This window comes from Ylistrum balloti, unplaced genomic scaffold (assembly GCF_031769215.1).
Source record: "Ylistrum balloti isolate Yb309-2 unplaced genomic scaffold, AGI_CSIRO_Ybal_v1 Utg371296, whole genome shotgun sequence".
Classification (NCBI taxonomy): domain Eukaryota; kingdom Metazoa; phylum Mollusca; class Bivalvia; order Pectinida; family Pectinidae; genus Ylistrum; species Ylistrum balloti.
The window spans coordinates 230,923-256,210 of record NW_026782695.1 but is presented as its reverse complement, the minus strand read 5'-3'; the positions used below and the strand labels follow the sequence as shown (position 1 = coordinate 256,210).

The following is a 25,288-nucleotide window of genomic DNA, read 5'->3' as shown; positions in this document are numbered from 1 at the left end:
GCCGACTCTTTTGTGAGATTCGCTAGCCTTTTTTGTTTTTGTTTTACTTTGACTCTCATACTTCAACCGAAATACTACTCTTCGGTGATAACGGGATTACGGATGATGAAAACTCGTTGAATTTTTCCATGTGTCCAAAACTTCATTAATAGCTCAAAGGAATCTGGATTATTCCGTTTTGGTCCAATACACAGTTGTTACAGTCCTGACATATATATATACATGAACAGGCAATTTTCCTCTCTTATTTCTCCAGTATCGAACTTTCACTTTCTCTCCTTATTTACTTCTCTTTCCAATGATTTCCACATCTACTAGTACGTGATGCAAAGTGTGCGACTCCAATTTTCTGCTTTTTGTCGTGTGACATTTATTAATATGCCTCAGAAAAGGAGACACATTTATAAAGTTGAAAAACTTGTCTCCGAATCCAGTTCAGATGTGATTGTTCTTATATATAGTCGTGATGTATATGTCAATGACTGAAATAAAGTTTATATTAAAAAGAAATATTGTTGTGTTAAATCTCACAGGGACACATTATATCAACATTACGTGCATTTAAAAAAAAATAACGTATGGGGGAAAATACATGTAGTAAGATTTTCAAAATTATTTTGGCGTGTGTTTCTAATATTACTGAGACTGAGTTGTAGAGAAGCTTTAAAATTACAAGTCTAACTTAACAATTATGTTGATTCAATTTGATATTGCATGCATCTTTTTAATTTCACATGTAAGTTCATAGTTAATTACATCAATAAGCACGAGCATACAATTGTGCAAGCATTCAAACATTTCATTAGATATATACATTTAAAAATCAGATTGTATTAAGAAACACCTTTATCATTTCTAATTGAATGAGTGTGTCTGAAGTACCACTGACTTTGATATCTAGTGAGAAAAAGACTCCTGAGCTCTTTAATCAAAATAGAACTTGCCGGAGTATGGCTCTTAAATGTCGTTGATTTTACGGATTAATACTGCGCATTTAGAATTTTGACAATATTGCTATTTTTTAGACATGAAATTGATTAAGCAATTCATTTCTTCACATACCAAACATCCACACAGACTTTGATATATTATTGTGAAATATATCACTCAGTTAAATTCTGTATGATTGGATTTTCTGTGGTAATCGCCGTAAGAGTAATAAGATATTATTATCCAAGATTATGTAGAAGGTGGACTTAATTGACTTATATGTTTTCAACCATTCCTTAAAGCTTGGCTGGATAAGAAGACTACTTCGGTCCTCTAACAAATGGAATTTGATCTGTAAATCAATTATATATCTTAAAAAGTTGTACAACTGTGGACAGTCTATATACATTTGTGTGTTTCCAAATGCCGCAGTTTATTTTTGAAGGATGTCTTTAAGACATAGGATCAACTCAACAATTCTAAAGTAATGAGGCTTGGCAGACAAGAAAGTATTATAAAAAACTCCTCTTTGGTAAAACCAAGATATCCCAATTTACAATAACTTGTTTTCAGTCCTTATTGGTTTGAAGCAGGTGATTTTACATTGAATGATATGTTTAAAAATGCTGACAATTTCACCCTTCTTTCCTTTGATGAGTTTTTTTCAAACCTTTAATACTATTGCCAACTTTCTGCAATGTCATAGATTAGTAAACATCACTTAAGAAATCTTCAGTTTCAGACAGAGAGGCTTTCACAGCTGTTTCTACCACTTTATATAGAGATTTTTGAAGTAAAGGCTCAAAGTTATCATGGTTTAAAGTTAGAGTCACTCACCATATCTTGGTGACAAACAGTTTCTCCATAAATTAAATTTAAATCCTAATCTTATGTTAGCGGCAAAATAAGACCATGGGGCTGCAAAAAAGTACAAATACTTCTCCAGAGGTTTGAAACTTAATTGGATTTACTTTCAATACCATTTGAAAACAAGAATGATTCCTTTCTTTTAAGGATTGTTTCTCCTTATTTGCATTTCTGTCGATTATGAAAATTTAGTCATTATCAAACATTTTGTATATAAAACTAGATGCCTTAGCAACTCCCTGAATGTTACTGAGTGTTGACTAGAGTCAGTATGTTTTTTAGCTTAAGATGACATTCTTGTTTTGTGTTGTGAGATCGTGATAATAAATGATGATGAATTAAATGATAATGACTACATAGTGATGATGATGATGATGTTGATGTTGATGATGATGATGTTGATGATGGTGATGATGATGATTATGATGATGATGTTGATGATGATGATAAATATTTATAGTGCTTCGAAAGTAAGCATATGTGAAAGGTTTCTCTTTGTTTATATTTATAAATATTATGTAATATCTTTAAAAACTGAAGAAAAACCCAAACAGAAAAAAAAAAAAACAACCAAAAAACAATCAATTGCAATGAGTGCGAAATAGTGTGCAAGTCTGGAGAGGCTTTAGATTATCATTTTGGATATAAATACAACATGACAAGACATGAAGACTCTGTGAATGGTAGATCCTGATATGGTCTTGACATTCACAAGGAAAACTAACACACAAGAGCAATTATTCTTAAAACGTAAAAACTTCTCACACTTCTTCCGAAGCCCGTCATACTTTTGTTCCGGAAGTATACCATCGCGAAATTAATTTGTTTAAATCCATTGATAAAGCGAAGCATCGATTTCTTTGGTTAAATATGTAATAAGTTCTCACATTTAACGAGGACATTGCCTCCCTAATTGATAAACTGACGTCCTAAACAGATACTGGGTCGGATGCTACAGAAAATGTCACTGTAGTATGCTCTCCTATTTCTGAGTTCCTTCTACCATTGTCTATTGGAAAGCGGTCTCCATTCTCTGGTGGCATGATGTCAACCTGTACGTCATTATTGTCTCTAATTGCGTCATCAGTAATGACATCATCAGCGGCACGTGCGCTGTTGATTAGATTATTGTTCTTCCATTCAGGAACAAATCGTTTCGATAGAACATCAAGTGTTTCCCTGCAATCAAAAGAAAAAAAATCCCTTTTAAATACAATGCATATTTAGAAACAGAGGTAACGTCAATTTCTCCAATAATTTGTAAATATTCAAAACTCGTGGACCAAAAATGCTTATTAAATTACTGATTATTACCTACTATTAATAATTTACCCTAAGCTAAAGATAATTTAACCTACACTACTGATACTTTACACTGTACTGCTAATACTTTCCCTATACTGCTTATACTTTACCCTATACTGCTAATACTTTCCTTCCCTATACTGCTAATGCTTTCCCTATACTGCTAATACTTTACCCTATACTGCTAATACTTTACCCTATACTGCTAATACTTTCCCCTATACTGCTAATACTTTACCCTATACTGCTAATACTTTATCCTATACTGCTAATACTTTCCCTATACTGCTAATACTCTCCCTATACTGCTAATACTTTCCCTATAATGCTAATACTTTCCCTATACTGCTAATACTTTACCCTATACTGCTAATACTTTACCCTGTACTGATGATACTTTCCCTATACTGCTAATACTCTCCCTATACTGCTAATGCTTTCCCTATACTGCTAATACTTTACCCTTTACTGCTAATACTTTCCCTATACTGCTAATACTTTACCCTGTACTGCTAATACTCTCCCAATACTGCTAATACTTTCCCCTATACTGCTAATACTTTACCCTATACTGCTAATACTTTCCCTATACTGCTAATACTTTACCCTATACTGCTAATACTTTCCCCTATACTGCTAATACTTTACCCTATACTGCTAATACTTTCCCTATACTGCTAATACTCTCCCTATACTGCTAATACTTTCCCTATAATGCTAATACTCTCCCAATACTGCTAATACTTTCCCCTATACTGCTAATACTTTACCATATACTGCTAATACTTTCCCTATACTGCTAATACTTTACCCTATACTGCTAATACTCTCCCTATACTGCTAATACTTTCCCTATAATGCTAATACTTTCCCTATACTGCTAATACTTTACCCTATACTGCTAATACTTTACCCTATACTGCTAATACTTTCCCTATAATGCTAATACTTTCCCTATACTGCTAATACTTTACCCTATACTGCTAATACTTTACCCTGTACTGCTAATACTCTCCCAATACTGCTAATACTTTCCCCTATACTGCTAATACTTTACCCTGTACTGATGATACTTTACCCTGTACTGCTAATACTTTCCCTATACTGCTAATACTTTCCCTATACTGCTAATACTTTCCCTATACTGCTAATACTTTACCCTGTACTGCTAATACTTTACCCTGTACTGCTAATACTTTCCCTATACTGCTAATACTTTCCCTATACTGCTAATACTTTCCCTATACTGCTAATACTTTCCCCTATACTGCTAATACTTTACCCTATACTGCTAATACTTTCCCTATACTGCTAATACTTTACCCTATACTGCTAATACTTTCCCTATACTGCTAATACTTTCCCCTATACTGCTAATACTTTACCCTGTACTGATGATACTTTACCCTATACTGCTAATACTTTCCCTATACTGCTAATACTTTACCCTGTACTGATGATATTTAACCTTACACTACTAACACTTAACACTACTGATACATTACTCAACATTATTGATGCATTACCCTACTTTACACTCTAAATGCTTTATCCTAACCTACTGATATTTTACCTTGCAATACTTATACTTTACCCTATAAAACTAATACTTTATTTACACTACTGATGCATTACCATACGCTTATGATATTTTACTCTCGACTTATGATTAATAGTCCTACACTACTGCTACTTCACCCTACACTACTGCTACTTCACCCTACACTACTGCTACTTCACCCTACACTACTGCTACTTCACCCTATACTACTGCTACTAAAACAACTGATTCATACTGCATTCTGATGAGTGTGCGTTCTTGTCTCGCAAGTCGAGCAGTCACTGACAGCAAGTTGAGTTTATGAGCGCCAACACATTCTTCTATGCCTTGTACATTCTTGTTCATTTCCTGTAGGGGAGGTGACTCCCATTTCTCCAGCACTTTGTTGATATCCTTTACTTCTTTTTTATTTTTGTAATATTTCAACCGGAATCCCTGAAAGTCAAATGTTAATATGAATAATTGTTTCTAGATAGTAATCATTATATCTATGTAGAAAGCAAATACAGTAACAAACTGGAGTGTGAGTGTTTAAACTTTACAAGTTTGACAATTTTTGATGTAGTGTGATTTCCAGTGAAATCTCATACGAAAAGGTCAGGATGAACGTACTCTTGTACATCCTATTTTCTTGAGGACCACCTGCTCAGTAAACTGTCTGATAAGTCGGAATTTATTGCTTGGAGATGCTTACATCCTTCCATGTTAGTACTGAAAGGTGATATTAACTTCTAACAATTTTGTGCATGGAACCATTTAACTAAGACGTTTATTATTTAAATTATCTTCCGTAGTCTTTGCCATGTACAAAGGATATAAATGTCATCAACATCACCCACAAGGACCCCTCCGATTAAGAATGTTTTCATGTTTCATTAAATGTCATCGGACTTCTGGAGTTGATCTCCTCATCAACCAACGAAAATAACAGACACTGTAAACCCGGGACTGACAGGGAGAAAAAAATCGAGATCTCCAATTTGTGGGGTATATTATGACCCCTGCTACCACGTATCGCTGACAAACCAGTTACCTGCTGAAAGATCATACTCCTGAGCTCTATCCTAGCCACGATCCAGGCTCTGTTGACCTCCAGGCCTCTTTGAGCGTCATTTTGTATATGTTGGTAGGTATCACTTAACTGAGCGATCAGTAGGTTTAACAGTAGCACGATACAGCAGAACAGGAACAGGACCACGACAATACAGCTCCAAGCACTGAAATATATACATAGAGAAAATAAATGATCTGTGTCAATTTGATTGAAGGGGTTTAGTTTAATTTCATTATGGTTATGTTCTTTTTCACATACTTCGTATATATGTAGGATTACATTTTCAAGATTAAAATGTGACAAGCAAACAATTAATATTTCTATGCTCTATGTTTTTCAGAAAATTCTTAGCTGCAGAATGAATCATTGAAAATAAATTGATACAAACACATATTATTGAACTGGAGGCAGAATAGTGCCAAACGTATGCCCTCCCATTCAATTTCAACTAAAGAATTTCAATTGATTAATCCCGACTAGATAATATTTCTTGGTGAAGAGCTCAGCTACTCTCGCTCTAGTGTACACGACTAGATAACATTTCTTGGTGTAGAGCTCAGCTACTCTAGCTCAGGTGTACCCGACGAACATCTCTTAGTGTAGAGCTCAGCTACTCTCGTTCTAGTGTACCCGACGAACATCTCTTAGGGTAGAGCTCAGCTACTATCGCTCTAGTGTACCCGACTAGATAACATTTCTTGGTGTAGAGCTCTAGTGTACCCGACGACATCTCTTGGAGAGCTAACATCTCTTAGGTAGTAGAGCTCAGTGTACTAGATAACATTTCTTGGTGTAGAGCTCAGCTACTCTAGCTCTAGTGTACCCGACTAGATAACATTTCTTGGTGTAGAGCTCAGCTACTCTCGCTCTAGTGTACCCGACTAGATAACATTTCTTGGTGTAGAGCTCAGCTACTCTAGCTCAGGTGTACCCGACTAGATAACATTTCTTGGTGTAGAGCTCAGCTACTCTAGCTCTAGTGTACCCGACTAGATAACATTTCTTGGTGTAGAGCTCAGCTACTCTCGCTCTAGTGTACCCGACTAGATAACATCTCTTAGTGTAGAGCTCAGCTACTCTCGCTCTAGTGTACCCGACTAGATAACATCTCTTAGTGTAGAGCTCAGCTACTCTCGCTCTAGTGTACCCGACTAGATAACATCTCTTAGTGTAGAGCTCAGCTACTCTCGCTCTATTTAACACGACTAGATAACATTTCTTGGTGTAGAGCTCAGCTACTCTAGCTCAGGTGTACCCGACTAGATAACATTTCTTGGTGTAGAGCTCTATTTAACACGACTAGATAACATTTCTTGGTGTAGAGCTCAGCTACTCTAGCTCAGGTGTACCCGACGAAGAATACAAGAAACCTGTGAACACTCACTCAATGGATGTATATTCTATTATCTTCTCGGATTCTATCAATATCCGGAGACCAAGAAACAAGATGGCCCAAAAAGAACTGCAACAAAATGTGATAACAATTAGCTCTCTGTTTTTCTTGTTTGAAATATAACAGGGTAAAAAGATTAATATTATTATCTTTAAATCTCACCAATGATCCCTAGTGAAACATTTTAAAAACTAATATGTTTCATTCCGTTAAACATAGTGAGTATTTACTTGGAAACAGTTAGATATGGATGCAGTTTAAAATACAGTTTCGTTATTGATCAGCGATATTCGTATATAAATACATATGGCAATGTGGACTAGAAAACCATATTAAAGTCGCTTACCTTGTTTCGGCGATGTCAGCAGTCTGCGAATTGCCTCTGAGTGCGAGGAGAAGGGTACCACTAAACACCACCAGAAATACGAGAAAGACTACCATGAACTGCACGAAATCATTCGCTACGACGCGCACCAGGATCTGGGCGTAGGCTCCGGTTTGTCTGCAAGACCAGTTACAGCACTTTATAGTTGACTTCAAAATGACCACTGAAAATTCATTTCACTCGAGAAAAAATGTATTCATATAGTAAAGATAACTCATTTTGTTTTCTCATACACGATTCATAAGTTTGCATTGATGCTTGTCTTTTACCTGAACACGGATGCATATTTGAATATCCGGAGAGTCCACAGCATGAAGACCACGGAGCCAATCTGCCATTGATTGTCATTGTTTGTGAAGCGAAGCGGAACCAGGATTAGCAGGAACAGTGCAGATGCTAGTTCTAAGTAATTAAACTTCTCCGTGAAATATTCGAGTTTGTGTCTGACAGTAAACAGGCAACGAGACAAAATTCATTAAGAACAAACAAAACAGTAGAACCAGCTAGAATGGACAAGAAAAGGAACGTTAAAGTTGAATTTTCTCTGCTGCACTACTATTGCATCTTTAGACTACAAAAGCATGCAGTACCTAGACACAAAGCAACAACCTTGAATTGTGTCCCATTCATACTGACAATGCTATTATCGCAGGTCGGAGATATATTTCACTCATCATAATTGTCTCAGGCGATATGCCTCATTCATCATAATTTTTGTTTTACTGTCTTAGTCATAAAGTATGACTCATTCATTTAATTCTATTATCTGTTCAGAAGATATCATAAAAATCTGCTATAAGATTATCACAGCAGCTGTGCAAGGAATTTGGTAAATAAGTACAATTGAAAAACACATGAAAATCAAATTATTCCAGCAGATATTGTGCCAAACAGGAAATCATCTGTATAAAGTTTTGAAATTACTATTTGATCAATATCTAATTAAATGTGTGTGTGTGTGTGCGTGCGTGCGTGAGTGCGAGAGTGCGTGCGTGCGTGTGTGCGTGTGTGTGTGTGTGTGAGTGCGTGCGTGCGTGTGTGTGAGTGAGTGTGTGTGTGAGGGTGTGTGTGTGAGTGAGTGTGTGTGTGTGTGTGTGTGTGTGTGTGTGTGTGTGTGTGTGTGTGTGTGTGTGTGTGTGAGTGTGTGTGTGTGTGTGTGTGTGTGTGTGTGTGTGTGTGTGTGTGTGTGTGTGTGTGTGTGTGTGTGTGTGTGTGTGTGTGTGTGTGTGTGTGTGTGAGAGGGTGTGTGTGTGTGTGTGTGTGTGTGTGTGTGTGTGAGTGTGTGTGTGTGTGTGTGTGTGTGTGTGTGTGAGTGTGTGTGTGTGTGTGTGTGTGTGTGTGTGTGTGTGTGTGTGTGTGTGTGTGTGTGTGTGTGTGTGTGTGTGTGTGTGTGTGTGTGAGTGTGAGTGTGTGTGTATGTGTGTGTGTGCGTGTGCGTGCGTGTGTGTGTGTGTGGGGTGTGTGTGTGTGTGTGTGTGTGTGTGTGTGTGTGTGTGGGGGTAGGGTCGGGGTCGTGATGATAAAAATAGTGGAAGCAGTATCAATGAAACAATGAATTACTTAATAATATGATGGCTTTCTTGGAAAAGGGTCATGATTGCGGCGATCACACTCAGCACTTCACAAATTGCCCTGAAGATGTCTAACTCTCCGCTATAGACCAGTGGATTTTCCGTCTTGGCGGCGGATATGGCAGCGAAAGCCAAACAGGCTAGGGTACACATAAACAAAATCGCATTCACTCTGGAAACAAAATCAATATATTATGTAATATCTATTATACCAACAAATATGTAGATATTTACAAAACGAAACCAAGAATCATGCTTACATCTAAAGAACAAATACTGTCGACGTAAGAAGAAAAAAAAACCCAAACCAAAATTGATTTAAACATAATCCGAAATAAAGTTACCGAAACGTTCGTATGAATACAACTCTCTAAACTTTCAACTCAAGTGTAACGAAACGACACCAAAATCATCGATACAGTAACACGTCAAACATCAACAGATATTTTGAATGTACATTTCAAAAACATGTAGTTCCTCTGTATAATATTGAGGTTCGAAAAAATTAAATCTAAACTGGCTTTAAATTAATTCATATCATTGTTCTAAATCTGTTTTGATTTCTTTGCACCTTTAATATCGGAAGAAGATGTATGTAAATATAATATTCGGTGGTTGAAAAATTAGATAGTCAAGAGAAATATCAAACAGTTCTTGGCGATGTTTGTTATATTTTCTGACGTCATCGATATTGATTACTTTCTTAAAACCATAGAAGAAATTATTTCTTTTTGAAAACCTGGCGTCCTATCAAAAATTTAACAATAGCACATGTATAAAAAATTCCAACTTGTCAACATAATCATAATCCAAACTCAAATTCAATAAAACTAGGGCAAAATATGAAAACAAGAAATGTTTAGGTGGAGACAAGTTGTTTCGGAAGAATAAGCGTGTAAGTAATGTCACATTCTCAAATGAGAACAAGGTATATAACAACGAAACCAACACACAAAACAACGGGCATAAAACACGTTAAGCTCCATATTGCACAAAGAATTAAAATATTTCTCAATGAGATCACTATGATGATGTTTATAAAAGCTTACAGCTTGGGAATTGGTTTGTCAATTTTCATTTTAACTTCACAAATCTTAATCAAAATAGTTTACTGGAAAATCTTTTACTCAAAAGTACTTTATTTTGGAATATGCGTAAAAGGCATGTAAATCGTTTGGTTGGAAGTTTTATTAACGGAAAAACTCACAAAAATCGAACTCTTGCATAATGTTTCCACTTTCTCCGTATTAGAAGCCTGATCACGTCGTGATTCACGATTGTCTAAATGAAAAAAAAAGAAGAAAAAAACAAAACAAAACAAAAAAAAAAAAAAAAAAAAAAAAAAAAAAACAAGAGGATGCAACGAGGGAAAGCATGAACTATTGAAACATTTTCAAGTTGACCCTTTAAACGGTACAAAAAGAATGATGATATCTTTTATTCGTTCTACGACAATGCCGTGTAAGCTTTGATAAATCTAAGTAACGTATGGCGGGTTTTTGAATGACAGTAACATAACCAGCAAACATATTAACAAGCATTGAACCTCATATCCCACAAGTAAACGGCATAATTCCCAAAGGCGACTATAATACCATAGAAGTTGTCATCAGTCTGCGTCTCTCAAATCTATTTGTTAGCTGTCTTCATTTCTAACGAATATTTTTTTGGAACAAGTCCTAAAGCATTTAAGGTTGAGATTGTTACTTTTTTTTTTAGAAAATGTAATTCTCAATAGGAACTTGAAATCATCACGCTTATCATGCAGCTTGGTGAAAAACTGTCCAAGTGAGTCTGGCTGTACGAAAAGAGCTGATGTAGAACAGTCCGTCGTATCATTTGTAGATGTATGTATTGGGCATGGTCATTTAAGTGCTTTTGTATTAAAAGATATTATAGAGATACCTTTAAAATTAGGAAAAATTGGCAAGTACATGTTATTCTTTGTCGATATTCAGCCTGTTTATGTTGTTCCCATTGGTACATTAATAATCAATGTAAAGAGCACTACAACCACGAAGACGATTATGCAAAAAAGTTTTTAAAAAAGTTAACAGCAGTTTTCAATACAAATTTATAAAAGTAGAACCAAGTGTATATTAAATGAATTAAACCGTGCCATACGACTACTTTATATGGCTCGTCAGAAGGTCCTAAATTGTTAAAGCCACACAGACCAATGGGGATAATCCAAATCGATCAAAATGAAAGTCAAAAACCAGATAAGGAGGCGCAAGTGTATCTTCTGTATGAATTAAAATGGACGTGGCTTGCTGGTTACGGCAAATCTTATGGACTGAAAGTTCGCCAGCAATGTCTACCAGCTAAAATCAAACAGAAATCGGATAATTACTACCTCGCTGAAGAACAAGCGGGAGGACCGTCGCAAGTCAACCAGAGAAAAAGGTAAAGTACATTACATTGCAAAGATCGATTCGTTTTATTCGTGTTCCTAATAATGTTTTCTTTAAAAAAAAAAAATCCATTTTCTCTCGAAATATTAAATTTGGTAAGTTTGTCAATCGTTTCTGAATTTATTTGCATTATTTCCATTTATATTGACTGACATGGCGAGTTCGATGAAGTATATACTTTTTCACGTATCTATGTATAATGTTTGGTCATATATCGCTCTTGTTCTATAGGTTACCTTGTTCCCACTTTTTGCAATTATTTGAAAGGGTGACCTGTCTTTTGTGTTAAAATTGTGTTTGCTCGGACACCTCCCTTCTTCATCACTCTCCAATACATGGAAGTAGACATGAGCTTTTCCATCGGTACCGATTAAATCGATCATACAATTCAGGATGGACAATACTGTCTTCTGTAAAGAACAAGAGGGCCACGGGCTTTAAAGGTCATCCGACTATAAACCCTAAATATGAAAGAGAGGCCAAATAGGCCTAAAATGAATTGCTCAACTACTTTAAAGCTCACATGGAAGACATTCGTTGATTCATTTTCTGCAAACTTGAAATAATTTTCTTTATACATGCACATATACAGGCCCAATATCAAGATCCCTGGCTATTTTGGAAAAGTTGCTTTAGTAGGTGAGGTGAACAAATTAGTAGCCATTTATCCCAGCATGCTTAAAGCCCAGTAATAGCACCATGGACCTTTTGGTTATTGAGAAGATGTTGGTTAAACATTTTGACATATTTGACACCTATGGCCTTCAAAATAGGTCAATGTCAATATTATGAACAAACTAGGTAGCTCTTCAGTGGTCATAAGCTTATAAACACAATGTTCAAAGTACCCAATAAGAACAAAATGTTACAATCTAGCTCGGAAGATGCACTAGCCCAATTAGTAACCTTCTGATAATCTTAGAAACATGCTTCCACTCGAATGAAAAAAAAATCTTTGCAAGCACAAATGAACCTCACCTCCATTTTTCCAGATCGAAGAAGTTTATGGAAACTAAATTCTGCTGGAGATGGTCCAGAACTTGTAAACATCATACGCACCCTCAAAAAACAAAAAAGTGAAAGAAACTAAAAACAATACATGTACATCCATTTATTGTTATTAAAGAGGAACATGCCATCATCGATTGTAATATACAACCACAAGCAATGACAAGTTGTATATGAAACAGTATAAGACCGCTCAAATAATGATACTCTCATTATGTCAACTTCTTTAGCACAAAAAAATCATATTGGAATATTGTTCAAAATAGGAATTAATGTATCTTACTCGTTGTTTTTCATGTGGAGGATAAGCATGGATGCTATTTCGTCATTATCGTTAGTTAAAGCTATAGCAAATGGCAATAACCCGTTGCTATCTTTAGCATTTGGCCATGCACCATTCTCTAAAAGTTTCTTGCAGACTCCCTTGAAATTGTTCCTCACGGCATAGTGTAATGGCGTCTCTCCTGAAACATTGTGTGCGGACGGATCCGAGCCTCGACTCAGCAAACAGTTCAGTAGAACCTGGACCTTGACAGCATTACACCAAATTTTAAGAAGAATGGTTACACAAAAAGAGAGCTTTTGTAATAGTCTACCTATGAATTCCTAATGTAGTTTCGGGGTCAAGATACAAGCGGATAGCATTAATCAAATAATGAGTGGACTGGATCATATAGAAGTTTCATCTTTCAAGGATTTGTCGTTAAAAATGTTAAGGGACTTAACAAGGAGGCGACTGTGAAAAATATGCAAAAATCGAAAGTGATATCAAAATCTACAATAAGAGATACCCAATCAATAAATCAATAAAATAAATGTTTTATGACGTCACAACATTTTCCCTCCAGAAAACATCGTTTATCGTTGTAGTACTTTAATGCATTCGAAGTTTCAAAACAAATTGATGAAAGTTACCAAGCATGCTTAAAGGTCACCGGCACATGGCGGTGCGTTCGGCTTCAGATGAGTTTGATTAAGTGTCTGCGGTTCGGGTTTTCCCAGTAGCTTTCGGGAATCTTGGGTACCTAAAATCTGTGACGTCAATTCCGCCAGGCGGTAGTGACTGGTGTAGATATGGTAGTTTCATAATCGGTCTTATTTCACCGTGGATAGCATACTGTGTTGTGTAGGATTATTATTAACTTAGTGAGATATCACAGATGTTTATGCAAACTTCTTAAACGCAAAAAAGATGTGAAAAAAATGCAAAACCTACCATAACTCAGACGAACAATAAGTAACAAATCAATCGGGTGAACTCTTCTGTCTGCCCAACTTGTTCATTGAACGATATATATCAGTTTCAGGAAGTGTTGACATTCCTTTCATGCCATACCTTAGAGAACACCTGGTGTCAAGACGTGTTATTTACATGTGTAAAAAATACAGCAACATCGGTAGCTTTACCGTTTTCTCTCATCTTTAGATATTTTTGGAAACTGGAGTTTTCCCAAAACCATAGAAGCATGCTTAAGTAGTACTACTATTTAAAAAGGTTAAGTATATTTTTTGCAAATTACAGGCCAATATCGTTACTTCGTACTGTTTAGAAAGTATTTGAAAGACTTGTTGTAAAATACTTTAAAAATCACTGGCTTGAAAATTCATTAATATATAAATACCAGTCTTGTTTTCATCCAGATCCCTCGACTGTTCATCAACTTATTGAAATTTATCACACTTCATGTGAGAATATGCAGAAAATGCATCCTACATGCCTAGTTTTCGTGATATTTCGAAAGCCTTTGACACTGGCGCGGGGTGGGACGGAGACAGGACGTGAACTTATGGTATAAGAGGGAAACGTTTTAATTGGCTCGTTAATTATATGATTGTAAAAAAAAGCAGCATGTTCTGGTAGATGAACCCTGTTAATGCCGGGATAAACTTTATTATTATTTCTCTTAAGGTTAATTACCAGTATTGATATGTAAATAGAATATATATGTATTGTATACATTATATAATACTTGTGTTTATGTATATTGTTAAAGATTATTGGGAAAGGGCTTAATATAAGTTTGATAACTTTTGCCCAATCCCACTGAATATATTTGATATAAATAAAATATGTTTAAACTACCTGTATATTTTCATACTGAGACTAAGCAGACTAAGAAAGCGGATATTGTACCCTTATTATAAACCCTAATGTTAACTTTTATGTATATCAAAATATAGATATCAGCGCTTTGGGCCGTCACGGATGGTTTATTGTGATTGTGTACAACGGATTCATATCAATTACATCCTTCCATAATAGAATTGTTTAAATAATACTATAACGTATAGTGCCGTGAGCATGCGCAGTGAGGTATCGCATGCTAAATCAATTGATCATATATTTAATTCAAATAAATCATTATTAAACAATGAAATTAAATCCCGAAACTATATTTTTTTGACACGATGGGACAGCTTGGCTGCTTGTCTCAAATGATTCCATTGTCTTTCAAGTCTATTTGGCACGAACAACCTGATTTACTTATCCATAGTGGAATTGCTCTATTCAAAGTGTAGCGTGCAGATTACTGGGATGATTTACATCGCTGACAATTTAAAGATACTTTCTTCAGGAGTCGGAGAGGAAAAATGTAATATTTATTAAGTAATATATAAATTAGCCCTAAGCAGATTATGACGTACCCAGTTTTGTTGGTTCTGTATATAAATATATAATGTTGTATATAATGTGTCCTCACACAAGTTTATTTTGTCATATTTTGTCCCCCTTTGTATCCCGTGTACCACTTGGTGCAGGTTCACTTAGATATTCGTTTCACCATACTTAATTAAGTACGATGTGGCAGTAATGTACTACACAGTGTAGGTTGTATATTTTGTCCCCCTTTGTATCCCGTGTACCACTTGGTGCAGGTTCACTTAGATATTCGTTTCTCCGTACTTAATTAAGTACGATGTGGCAGTAATGTACTACACAGTGTAGGTTGTATATTTTGTCCCCCTTTGTATCTCGTGTACCACTTGGTGCAGGTTCACTTAGATATTCGTTTCTCCGTACTTAATTAAGTACGATGTGGCAGTAATGTACTACACAGTGTAGGTTGTATATTTTGTCCCCCTTTGTATCCCGTGTACCACTTGGTGCAGGTTCACTTAGATATTCGTTTCTCCATACTTAATTAAGTACGATGTGGCAGTAATGTACTACACAGTGTAGGTTGTATATTTTGTCCCCCTTTGTATCCCGTGTACCACTTGGTGCAGGTTCACTTAGATATCCGTTTCTCCATACTTAATTAAGTACGATGTGGCAGTAATGTACTACACAGTGTAGGTTGTATATTTTGTCCCCCTTTGTATCCCGTGTACCACTTGGTGCAGGTTCACTTAGATATCCGTTTCTCCATACTTAATTAAGTACGATGTGGCAGTAATGTACTACACAGTGTAGGTTGTATATTTTCTGAGATGTTCAGTAATTATGTTCTAATTTTCCTTGAAAACAATGTTCATTTTTTTTTGTTTTAGTATTTCCCTTGCTATTGGGTTATGATACTGAATTAAATCCTGGTTCCCTGCGCAATCTTCAAATTTCTCATCTGAATCAGTTAGAAATAAGTTAGATATTTTAGAAAGTGAACTCTCCGAAAGTGATATATTGTGTATTACAGAACCTTCGATACCAGACAGTGTTCTTACATTAGACAGCTTTTCTCGTGAGTTTTACCGAAGACATAGACAGCTATATTTTAGAGATGGAATTATCATATATACAAAATGTATTGTTGTTTACAATGATCTAGAACGAAATAACATAGAAATGGTTTGGATAGAAGGTTTAGTTAACATATACACAAATAACATAACTGATGTTGTAACAAGTGACATAAAGTTATTTGCAGATGATACGTCTTTAAGTGAAATTGTTGACAATAACAATATTGAAATAGCAAATAAAATTTCAGAAAATCTTTTGAATATTAGTATTAGGGGTTAGATGTGGGGTATTAATTTTAATCCCTCTAAAACTGTTTCAATCATATATTTACCATGAAAAAAGATATACTTCATCCAGATAAATTATTTGATAATTTCCCAGTTTAATTAGTCATAAACATTTATGTGTATTTTTTCTGAAGATGGTAAATAGATTCATCATGTAGATTATAAATATGAAAAAGCATTAAAAAGGGTAAATGTTTACAAAAAATCTCTAAAAATAAAGTATAAAAACCACTTTTGAAAATTTATAGAACATATCTCATGCTGATATTAGAGTGTGAAGATGTGTTATGGGATAACTGCACTGAGCAATCGAAGCAACTGTTAGAAACTGCTCATTTAGAAGCTGCTAGAATCATTTCAGGATTGCGGTACCTCCCACCACAAATTGTATTAAAAACTTCATTGGGGATCTCTTTCTCATAGACGTCAACAACATGAACTGTTATTAATGTTTAAGATACTTCGAGGCTTGGTTTCACAATATTTGAAAGACATCATGCAACCTTTTATATGGACCAACGAAAATGAAAAAGATATTTATTATGGACTACCAGGTGCTTTAACATTCCAATATGTATAAAGCTAGCTATTAAAGTAGTTTTTTTTGCAAATACATTTAACTCATTTGCTCATGAAGCTTTTTCTCGTTGTTGGTAAGCGCGTTTCTAAAACGTTGACACGTGACTACTTTTATATAAGTTTCACAAATGATCGTCTAAATCAACTTTTCATTTTCATTGCCGGTGACCTTTGAACATTAATTAATTTTTTCATACCGACTTCTCGTGGATTTTTCTTTTCTTTTTGGGAATTTGTTTGACCCCTGTGGTATTTTATTTTCGGCTTACCCTTTCTTCATTCGGCAGCTTATCCACAATATATAGTAAAGCTTTGTCCTTATCTCCCTCTGCAATTATCACTCTGTCTATAAAAACCTCGTTTTCAGCTTCCTGCTTCCCTATCAGGTACACGTTTGTTTTCTCTGTTACCTTCAATGATAAAAAGATATCTCCACGATATATAAGGTACCGTAATGTGCGTTTATTTTACTTTCTTTTTTTCTTTCTTCATTCGATGGTTGAAAGCTGCAATGACTTGTACTTTCAAAAGTTATAAAACAGTGGTTTTCACTTCAATGTCTTTCACGGTCTCCATGTTATTATCATTATCGATTCAGCCTTGAAAACAATGAACATATACAATTTCGAAAACGAAATTAACGACAATATTACAGCAACTGAAGAATGATTGTTGGAGAAAATTAGGATTTGATTTTTTGATAAGTTAAGATGCATAAACTTAACGAAATTTTCTTATCAAGCTTACCTCACTTTGGAAAGAGTCCTCTAGAACGACGTTTCCGAAGTCGTCTAGTGATGTACTTGTATGTGGGAAGACATATCTGTTCGCTGTGCTCTCTCGTGCTGTGAGAATATGTTAAACTGGCATCAAATTAAAAATCAAGGCGATTAATAGAGAAGTCATTATGTTTGTTATACTAACGCACTACACAAAAAAATGAAAATGCATCATTTTATTAGGTGTCATCTAGTACTTATTTTCTTCTAGACGTAGTGTACATAAATATTCACTGAAATTTCTCAAACAAGTTATTGAAGACCCGTCCCATGTTATCTAGAGCAATTACAATTACAGTGTATTACCAACAGATACAAACACATTAACACAAACGGTCCGTTTCTCAGCTTTATGACAAACCGTCATGATAGAAAGCGCAACCATACAACTCTGATTTTCACCTGAAGTTTCATAGGCCAACACTGTAACCAATGTCATGGAACAAGCACGGACGCAAAATTAAAATTACCTTAGTTTTCCTGTCTCAGTTGGTCCACATGGTTGCCTACATAGTAACACACGGTGACGTCACCAATAATTTGAAAATCAATTTTTCAAACCGAGGAGGGGAGAGGATCAAAATGTTTTCAGTTTCAGAAATGTTTTCAGTTTCAGAAATGTTTAGATCAAATGATTTCGTTAAGAACCATTTCTCTACTTAAAACAGATGATTGACAGAAGCACTTTGCTGTTGATTGTCTGGTTGATTAATCTTTTTTAACATATTGGACCCACGTTACTTCAAAACATGATTCAAGTGAATAATGAACGAAATTTCTTATCATGATGTAAACAGAATATACGAGTCCACAAAACATGTACTCAAGTGACCTTGAGCACAGGGCAATGTCACTGATTTACTACATGCATTGACAGTTCTTTCTCCTTACATGGTTTTGAATGAATATCATTAAGTAGCCATCTTGTTACATGTAAAATAGATCGAAAATTTAGTCTCTAAACTACAACTTATCTCTAATTTTCATTATTTTACTTAGTCTGATTATATCTCTTAACATTATTTGCTGTTTAATATAAATAAATAAATAAATAAATAAATAAATAAATAAATAAATAAAATAAGCTCACAAACTAATTTGACAGTAAACTGGTGTTTCAGAGATTTCCCTTATATGTAATATCCAGTCTACATCTAAAAGCAATGCCAAAAGGGACGACCAAGCAACATATAATATCATTATCCTTTTCTATAAAATATTATACAATCATTGACTTTTTTGAGGTGAATTCGATGATTTATCTACCCGATAAGGCAGTCCTATCGGGCTCGGTGAATATTTCCTTTAATGGTAGATATATAATCGTATTCACCTCCTTTATTAGAAATGACAATGACTTTATTATATAACCTGCAATCCAGGACAGCCTAAAAACAGGTTTACCACCTTAGACGAGATAAATGCAAAATATTGACAGAGAAGGATTTCGCGAATACCATAAAAAGAAGTACCGACAATTTGGGGCGAATACGATCTATTCACCTCAAAAGGAATCACTAATTATATAATACCAATCTTTAATCGATCCAACAGTACTAGTTTGTACCCAAATATAGAAACGACGGACTTTCTGTGACGTCATAATAACGTTATAGGTGGATAGAACAATCTAGCAACACCAGCTTGTACCCAAATAAGGCAACAAAGCCATGACTTTAGAACACCATGATTCATTTCTTGGCAAGATGCAGACGACAGAAGATATGTCACGATAAACGAGGAACAGTTTTAAAGTGTGTTGGAAGAAAAAGACCCGAAAACACCAGAAAATTATATCTTTTGAAAAAATCAAGTCAGCCAAAAACCAATTCGATTGCTGAACTGGACAGATTGTTGTTGAAATCTTATGCTGAAATAGAGTTTTACATCACCATTCAAATTTATTTCCTATTAACTTTATTAAATTTTTAGCAATATTAAATCATCCATTGTATCCAACATTATTTTTAATGTATTAGAGATTGTAATATAAAAGGTTTTAAACCTTCTCGCTCTCAAATGACAGGAAATGATAATTTATCAAGTGGAAATACTCCGGTAAGGTCAGACAGTTATCGACCTGTTGATACGCCTTCGGTTCCAGGAAATATCACTTAGTCACGTTGATAAATCATCATCTTCACCCAAGAACATGTCCGTTATTAAGGAATATGCAATTTCCGTATTGGTAATGTGATATTCCATACCCATTAGGCAAGTTTACTCTAATAAATATATTATTGACATCGGCGAGGACTATAAGCTTCGTATGGAAATATTTGTTCGTTGAGGTCATGTGCCTTTAATTATAATTAGCTTCCTTTATATATATCATACGCCTTTAGCTGTGATCTTTCTACGGAAATCTACATCCGCTGAGGTCTTATGTAACTAAAATATTCATGTGGATATATTTCCTCCAAAATTGTTGTGGAGGTCATTGCTTCCTGCAGATAAATCTTTCATGGAATGTATGTCAAATGTTTTAGATTCAATAGTGTGATATGTACTTCGGACTTTGTAGGTTCATCTCAGCGATGTACACTGGATATACATGGCTGGGTACAAGGTTTTTTATAACTTATATCAAGCCCTTTCCCCATAATGTGTGATAAATACATAATGACACGACAAACCGACATATTTAAATACAAAATTACACGGAGAGAGAGAGAGAGAGAGAGAGAGAGAGAGAGAGAGAGAGAGAGAGAGAGAGAGAGAGAGAGAGAGAGAGAGAGAGAGAGAGAGAGAGTCATGTATACAATTATTTTTTTGTAAATGTAACCAGTTTCTACTTAACCGGAAACACTAGTATTAGTTACACTCTCAATAACCTTGCAGCTATTCTTAAGTTCATCACATCATGTGCCTTATCTCACTTTCTCTTGTCATCCGGGTCCTTCCTGGAATTCCCACTACTAGTGGACCGGAGTGAGGAGTGATATTTAACATTTTATTTTAGGGAGAGAGAGTGTTAGAGAAGGAGAGAGTGGTAGAGAAGGAGAGAGCGGGAGAGAAGGAGAGAGCGGGAGAGAAGGAGAGAGCGGGAGAGAAGGAGAGAGTGGGAGAGAAGGAGAGAGTGGGAGAGAAGGAGAGAGTGGGAGATAAGGAGAGAGCGGGAGAGAAGGAGAGAGTGGGAGAGAAGGAGAGAGTGGGAGAAGGAGAGAGTGGGAGAGAAGGAGAGAGTGGGAGAGAAGGAGAGAGCGGGAGATAAGGAGAGAGTGGTAGAGAAGGAGAGAGCGGGAGATAAGGAGAGAGTGGTAGAGAAGGAGAGAGTGGGAGAGAAGGAGAGAGCGGTAGAGGAGAGAGCGGGAGATAAGGAGAGAGCGGGAGACAAGGAGAGAGTGGTAGAGAAGGAGAGAGTGGGAGAGAAGGAGAGAGTGGGAGAGAAGGAGAGAGTGGGAGAGAAGGAGAGAGCGGGAGACAAGGAGAGAGTGGGAGAGAAGGAGAGAGTGGGAGAGAAGGAGAGAGTGGGAGACAAGGAGAGAGTGCGAGAGAAGGAGAGAGCGGGAGACAAGGAGAGAGCGGGAGACAAGGAGAGATTGGTAGAGAAGGAGAAAGCGGAAGAGAAGGAGAGAGTGGGAGAGAAAGAGAGAGTGGGAGATAAGGAGAGAGTTGGAGAGAAGGAGAGAGCGGGAGACAAGGAGAGAGTGGTAGAGAAGGAGAGAGTGGGAGAGAAGGAGAGAGCGGGAGATAAGGAGAGAGCGGGAGATAAGGAGAGAGTGGGAGAGGAGAGACTGGGAGATCAGGAGAAAGTGGGAGATAATGAGAGAGTGGGAGAGAAGGAGAGAGTGGGAGACAAGGAGAGAGTGGTAGAGAAGGAGAGAGTGGGAGAGAAGGAAAGAGTGGGAGACAAGGAGAGAGTGGTAGAGAAGGAGAGAGTGGGAGATAAGGAGAAAGTGTGAGACAAGGAGAGAGAGATTGATCAAAATCTGTTTGAGTCACGTAAGTATTGCTGAGTGATTTGACAATTTTTACATTATCTTCCTAAGAGAAGTTATCATTACCATGAAGTAGCTACTGCAGGTCTAGTAGGATAAAATCATTTAGTTCTCGGTAAAGAACGACTCTCTGATCCGCTTTGTTTTTTTTTAAACAAAAAAGTAGTGGTAGTGTCTTCAAGAAGATGTCCGCATTGGCAGTGACGGAAAGCTATAAAATTGGATCTGAAAAGGTCGTTGTTTAAAGTATTTTTTAGCTTTCCGATCATCAATCAAATCATAAGTTGGAAATATTACAGCGGTTCGAATGGATTTTTTAAAAACCGAATAAGAAACTTTCTGTTTAAGTTCAAGGTCGAGTTGGTTCCAAAGTCGGATAGTAGAAGGGAAAAAAGATAAGTTCGTTAGTTGTAGTCGGAAATTTCCAGGTAATAGTTTTGTGCATGGCGGGGGTTATATTGTGAGTTTTCTGATGATAAAGGTGGCAATAAGGAGGAGAGATAAATAGGTGTGAGTTTATTACTTATTTTGTAGAAAAGTTTTCTTCTCGAATGTCGTTCTGATGACAGTTCTAAACCACCCACTTTCGATACAGAGAGATTATCTGTTGATATATGATATGCTGGTAAACATGTAATGATTCGAGCGGATTCTTACTGAAGTTTTTTTTTTCAGTTTGTCTGCATCACAGAGAGAACACACATCCTTAACTTCACAACACTACTATTATAATGGCAGTATGCATGCTGACTGCAGTTCGTTTTATTCAACATGTATTAAAGTTTACGGAGAATACTTACCTGTTTGGATGCATTGTTCCATATGTCTTTATGTGTCTACCCCATTTACAATTTTCATCTAGAACAACTCCTAGATGATTATGATGACCAACAAAGCCAACACCCACATTATTAAATTGGATATCAATGACATGATCATGTTCAATGTTTGAAATATGTAAAGCTTCCGTGTTCAGGGTCTCAAATTTGATGAGCCACTTTTCTGTCCAATTTAGAGAGACTTTCAAGGTTATGAGATACATCGTTAATATATATATAATAAAAAGTAGTGGACCTAATTCCAAGCCTTGTGGTACGCCTGCGTTTACAGATCTAACGGGAGATTAACTATTTACGACAAAGACTTTTTGCTTTCTATAACTGATGTAATTGTTTTACTAGACTAGAAGTTTTCCACCGATACCATACTTTGCTAACTTTACACTCAGTCCCTTGTGTCACACACGATCGAATGCTTTGGAAATATCACAAAAATCTATCCATGTCGACAGCATTTTTTCAATATTTTCGCATAATGTTTGATATATTTCTATAATTTGATGGTCAGCAGAATGACCTGGCTGGAAACCTGATTGATATTGGTTGATTAATGAATTATCAAGTAAATAGTTATTTAAATATTTGACAACTAAATGTTAATTTTTTTACCAAGGGTACTAAGCAGCACTATAGCCAGGAGCTACAAGATTCAAGTTTATTCACATTTTTTAATAACGGCATTACTAGAGTTGTTTCCGGAATTAGTCAGATTGCCTGGAGAACGATTAGTTTTGACTTTACTAAGGAATCTGTTTCCTAACTTCTCGTCGTAAGTCTGATTGAACCGGGGCTAGTTATTCAGTTGAATCGTAACAATTTTTGTCGGGTTACATCCCTCGGCAAAGGACAAGTATTTATTTGAAAAAAAAAATCACACATATCGTCCGAGGAACACCAGACATTAATTAGATATATATATATATATAATGATACCAGGCATTAATTAGGTATATATATAATGATACCAGACATTAATTAGATATATATATATATACCAGGCATTAATTAGATATATATATATAATGATAGTGGACATTAATTAGGTATATATAATGATAGTGGACATTAATTAGGTATATGTAATGATACCATACATTAATTAGGTATATATATATAATGATACCAGGCATTAATTACATATATATATAATGATACCAGACATTATATATATATAATGATAGTGGACATTAATTAGGTATAATACCCGACATTATTTAGCTATATATATAATGATACCAGACATTAATTAGGTATATATAATGATACCAGACATTAATTAGGTATATATAATGATACCAGACATTATTTAGGTATATATATATATAATGATACCAGACATTAATTAGGTATATATATAATGATACCAGGCATTAATTAGATATATATATAATGATACCAGGCATTAATTAGATATATATAATGATACCAGACATTAATTAGGTATATATAATGATACCAGACATTAATTAGGTATATATAATGATAGTGGACATTAATTAGATATATATATATATATATAATGATACCAGACATTAATTACATATATATAATGATACCAGACATTAATTAGGTATATATATAATGATACCAAACATTAATTAGGTATATGTATATGATACCAGACATTAATTAGGTATATATATAATGATACCAGACATTAATTAGGTATATATAATGATACCAGACATTAATTACATATATATATATGATACCAGACATTAATAAGGTATATATATAATGATACCAAACATTAATTAGGTATATATATAATGATACCAGACATTATTTAGGTATATATATATAATGATACCAGGCATTAATTACATATATATAATGATACCAGACATTAATTACATATATATAATGATACCAGACATTAATTAGGTATATATAATGATACCAGACATTAATTAGGTATATATAATGATACCAGACATTAATTAGGTATAATACCAGACATTAATTAGGTATATATAATGATAGTGGACATTAATTAGGTATATATAATGATACCAGACATTAATTAGGTATATATAATGATACCAGACATTAATTAGGTATAATTTCAGACATTAATTAGGTATATATAATGATACCAGACATTAATTAGGTATATATAATGATACCAGACATTAATTAGGTATATATTAATTAGGTATATATAATGATACCAGACATTAATTAGGTATATATAATGATACCAGACATTAATTAGGTATATATAATGATACCAGACATTAATTAGGTATATATAATGATACCAGACATTAATTAGGTATATATAATGATAGTGGACATTAAATAGGTATATATTATTGAGTCTTACCGTATCTTGTATTTCTATAAGTACTCGACGTTGTCCCATGTCGTCGACAAGACATCCTCTTCGTCTTCACTGCTCTCACAACCACTCCCTGACGGTTTAGACTCCCTGACTATGTAGTATATCTAAAGAATTCCAGATTGGGATAATAACGGTTTTTCCTCTGGGCTATATAAACCCGTATGTCTTTTTGTAAGGTAAGTTTGTCCTATTATGACGGCCTAGCTACTATACTTACTATACAAACTTACTCGACCCTGGCCGCCTGCACTTATACGTGAATGAATCACACACGGAAATACGTTGTAATTAGATAATAGTTTCTTTCATTGCAATGTATCCTTCCAGGAACGAAACCATCCTATTTCCA

At 35.2% G+C, this 25,288-nt stretch overlaps 1 protein-coding gene across 1 annotated transcript; it reads right to left on the bottom strand.

Moving 5' to 3' along the window:
* Window positions 1-520: 520 nt before the first annotated feature.
* Window positions 521-25,232, bottom strand: LOC132561895 (uncharacterized). The gene is made up of 14 exons (XM_060226605.1): window positions 24,922-25,232; window positions 17,784-17,881; window positions 17,306-17,446; window positions 12,772-13,016; window positions 12,459-12,540; window positions 11,717-11,890; window positions 10,274-10,347; window positions 9,056-9,238; window positions 7,765-7,938; window positions 7,457-7,612; window positions 7,102-7,179; window positions 5,697-5,880; window positions 4,899-5,098; window positions 521-2,976 (listed from the first exon to the last, which is right to left on the bottom strand). Exons 1-14 carry the CDS (start codon window positions 24,974-24,976, stop codon window positions 2,727-2,729), a joined length of 2,094 nt encoding a protein of 697 aa, XP_060082588.1. The 5' UTR covers window positions 24,977-25,232; the 3' UTR covers window positions 521-2,726.
* Between the last annotated feature and the right edge of the window lie 56 nt (window positions 25,233-25,288).

Excerpts from the sequence above, each read along its gene's own strand:
- LOC132561895 (XM_060226605.1), bottom strand. The coding sequence starts at position 24,976 with ATGTCTTGTCGACGACATGGGACAACGTCGAGTACTTATAGAAATACA. Across the intron at positions 12,541-12,771 it reads CTCCACATGAAAAACAACGA|GGTGCGTATGATGTTTACAA; the intron begins GTAAGATACATT and ends TTGTTTTTTGAG. Across the intron at positions 9,239-10,273 it reads TATGCAAGAGTTCGATTTTT|AGTGAATGCGATTTTGTTTA; the intron begins GTGAGTTTTTCC and ends TTTTGTTTCCAG.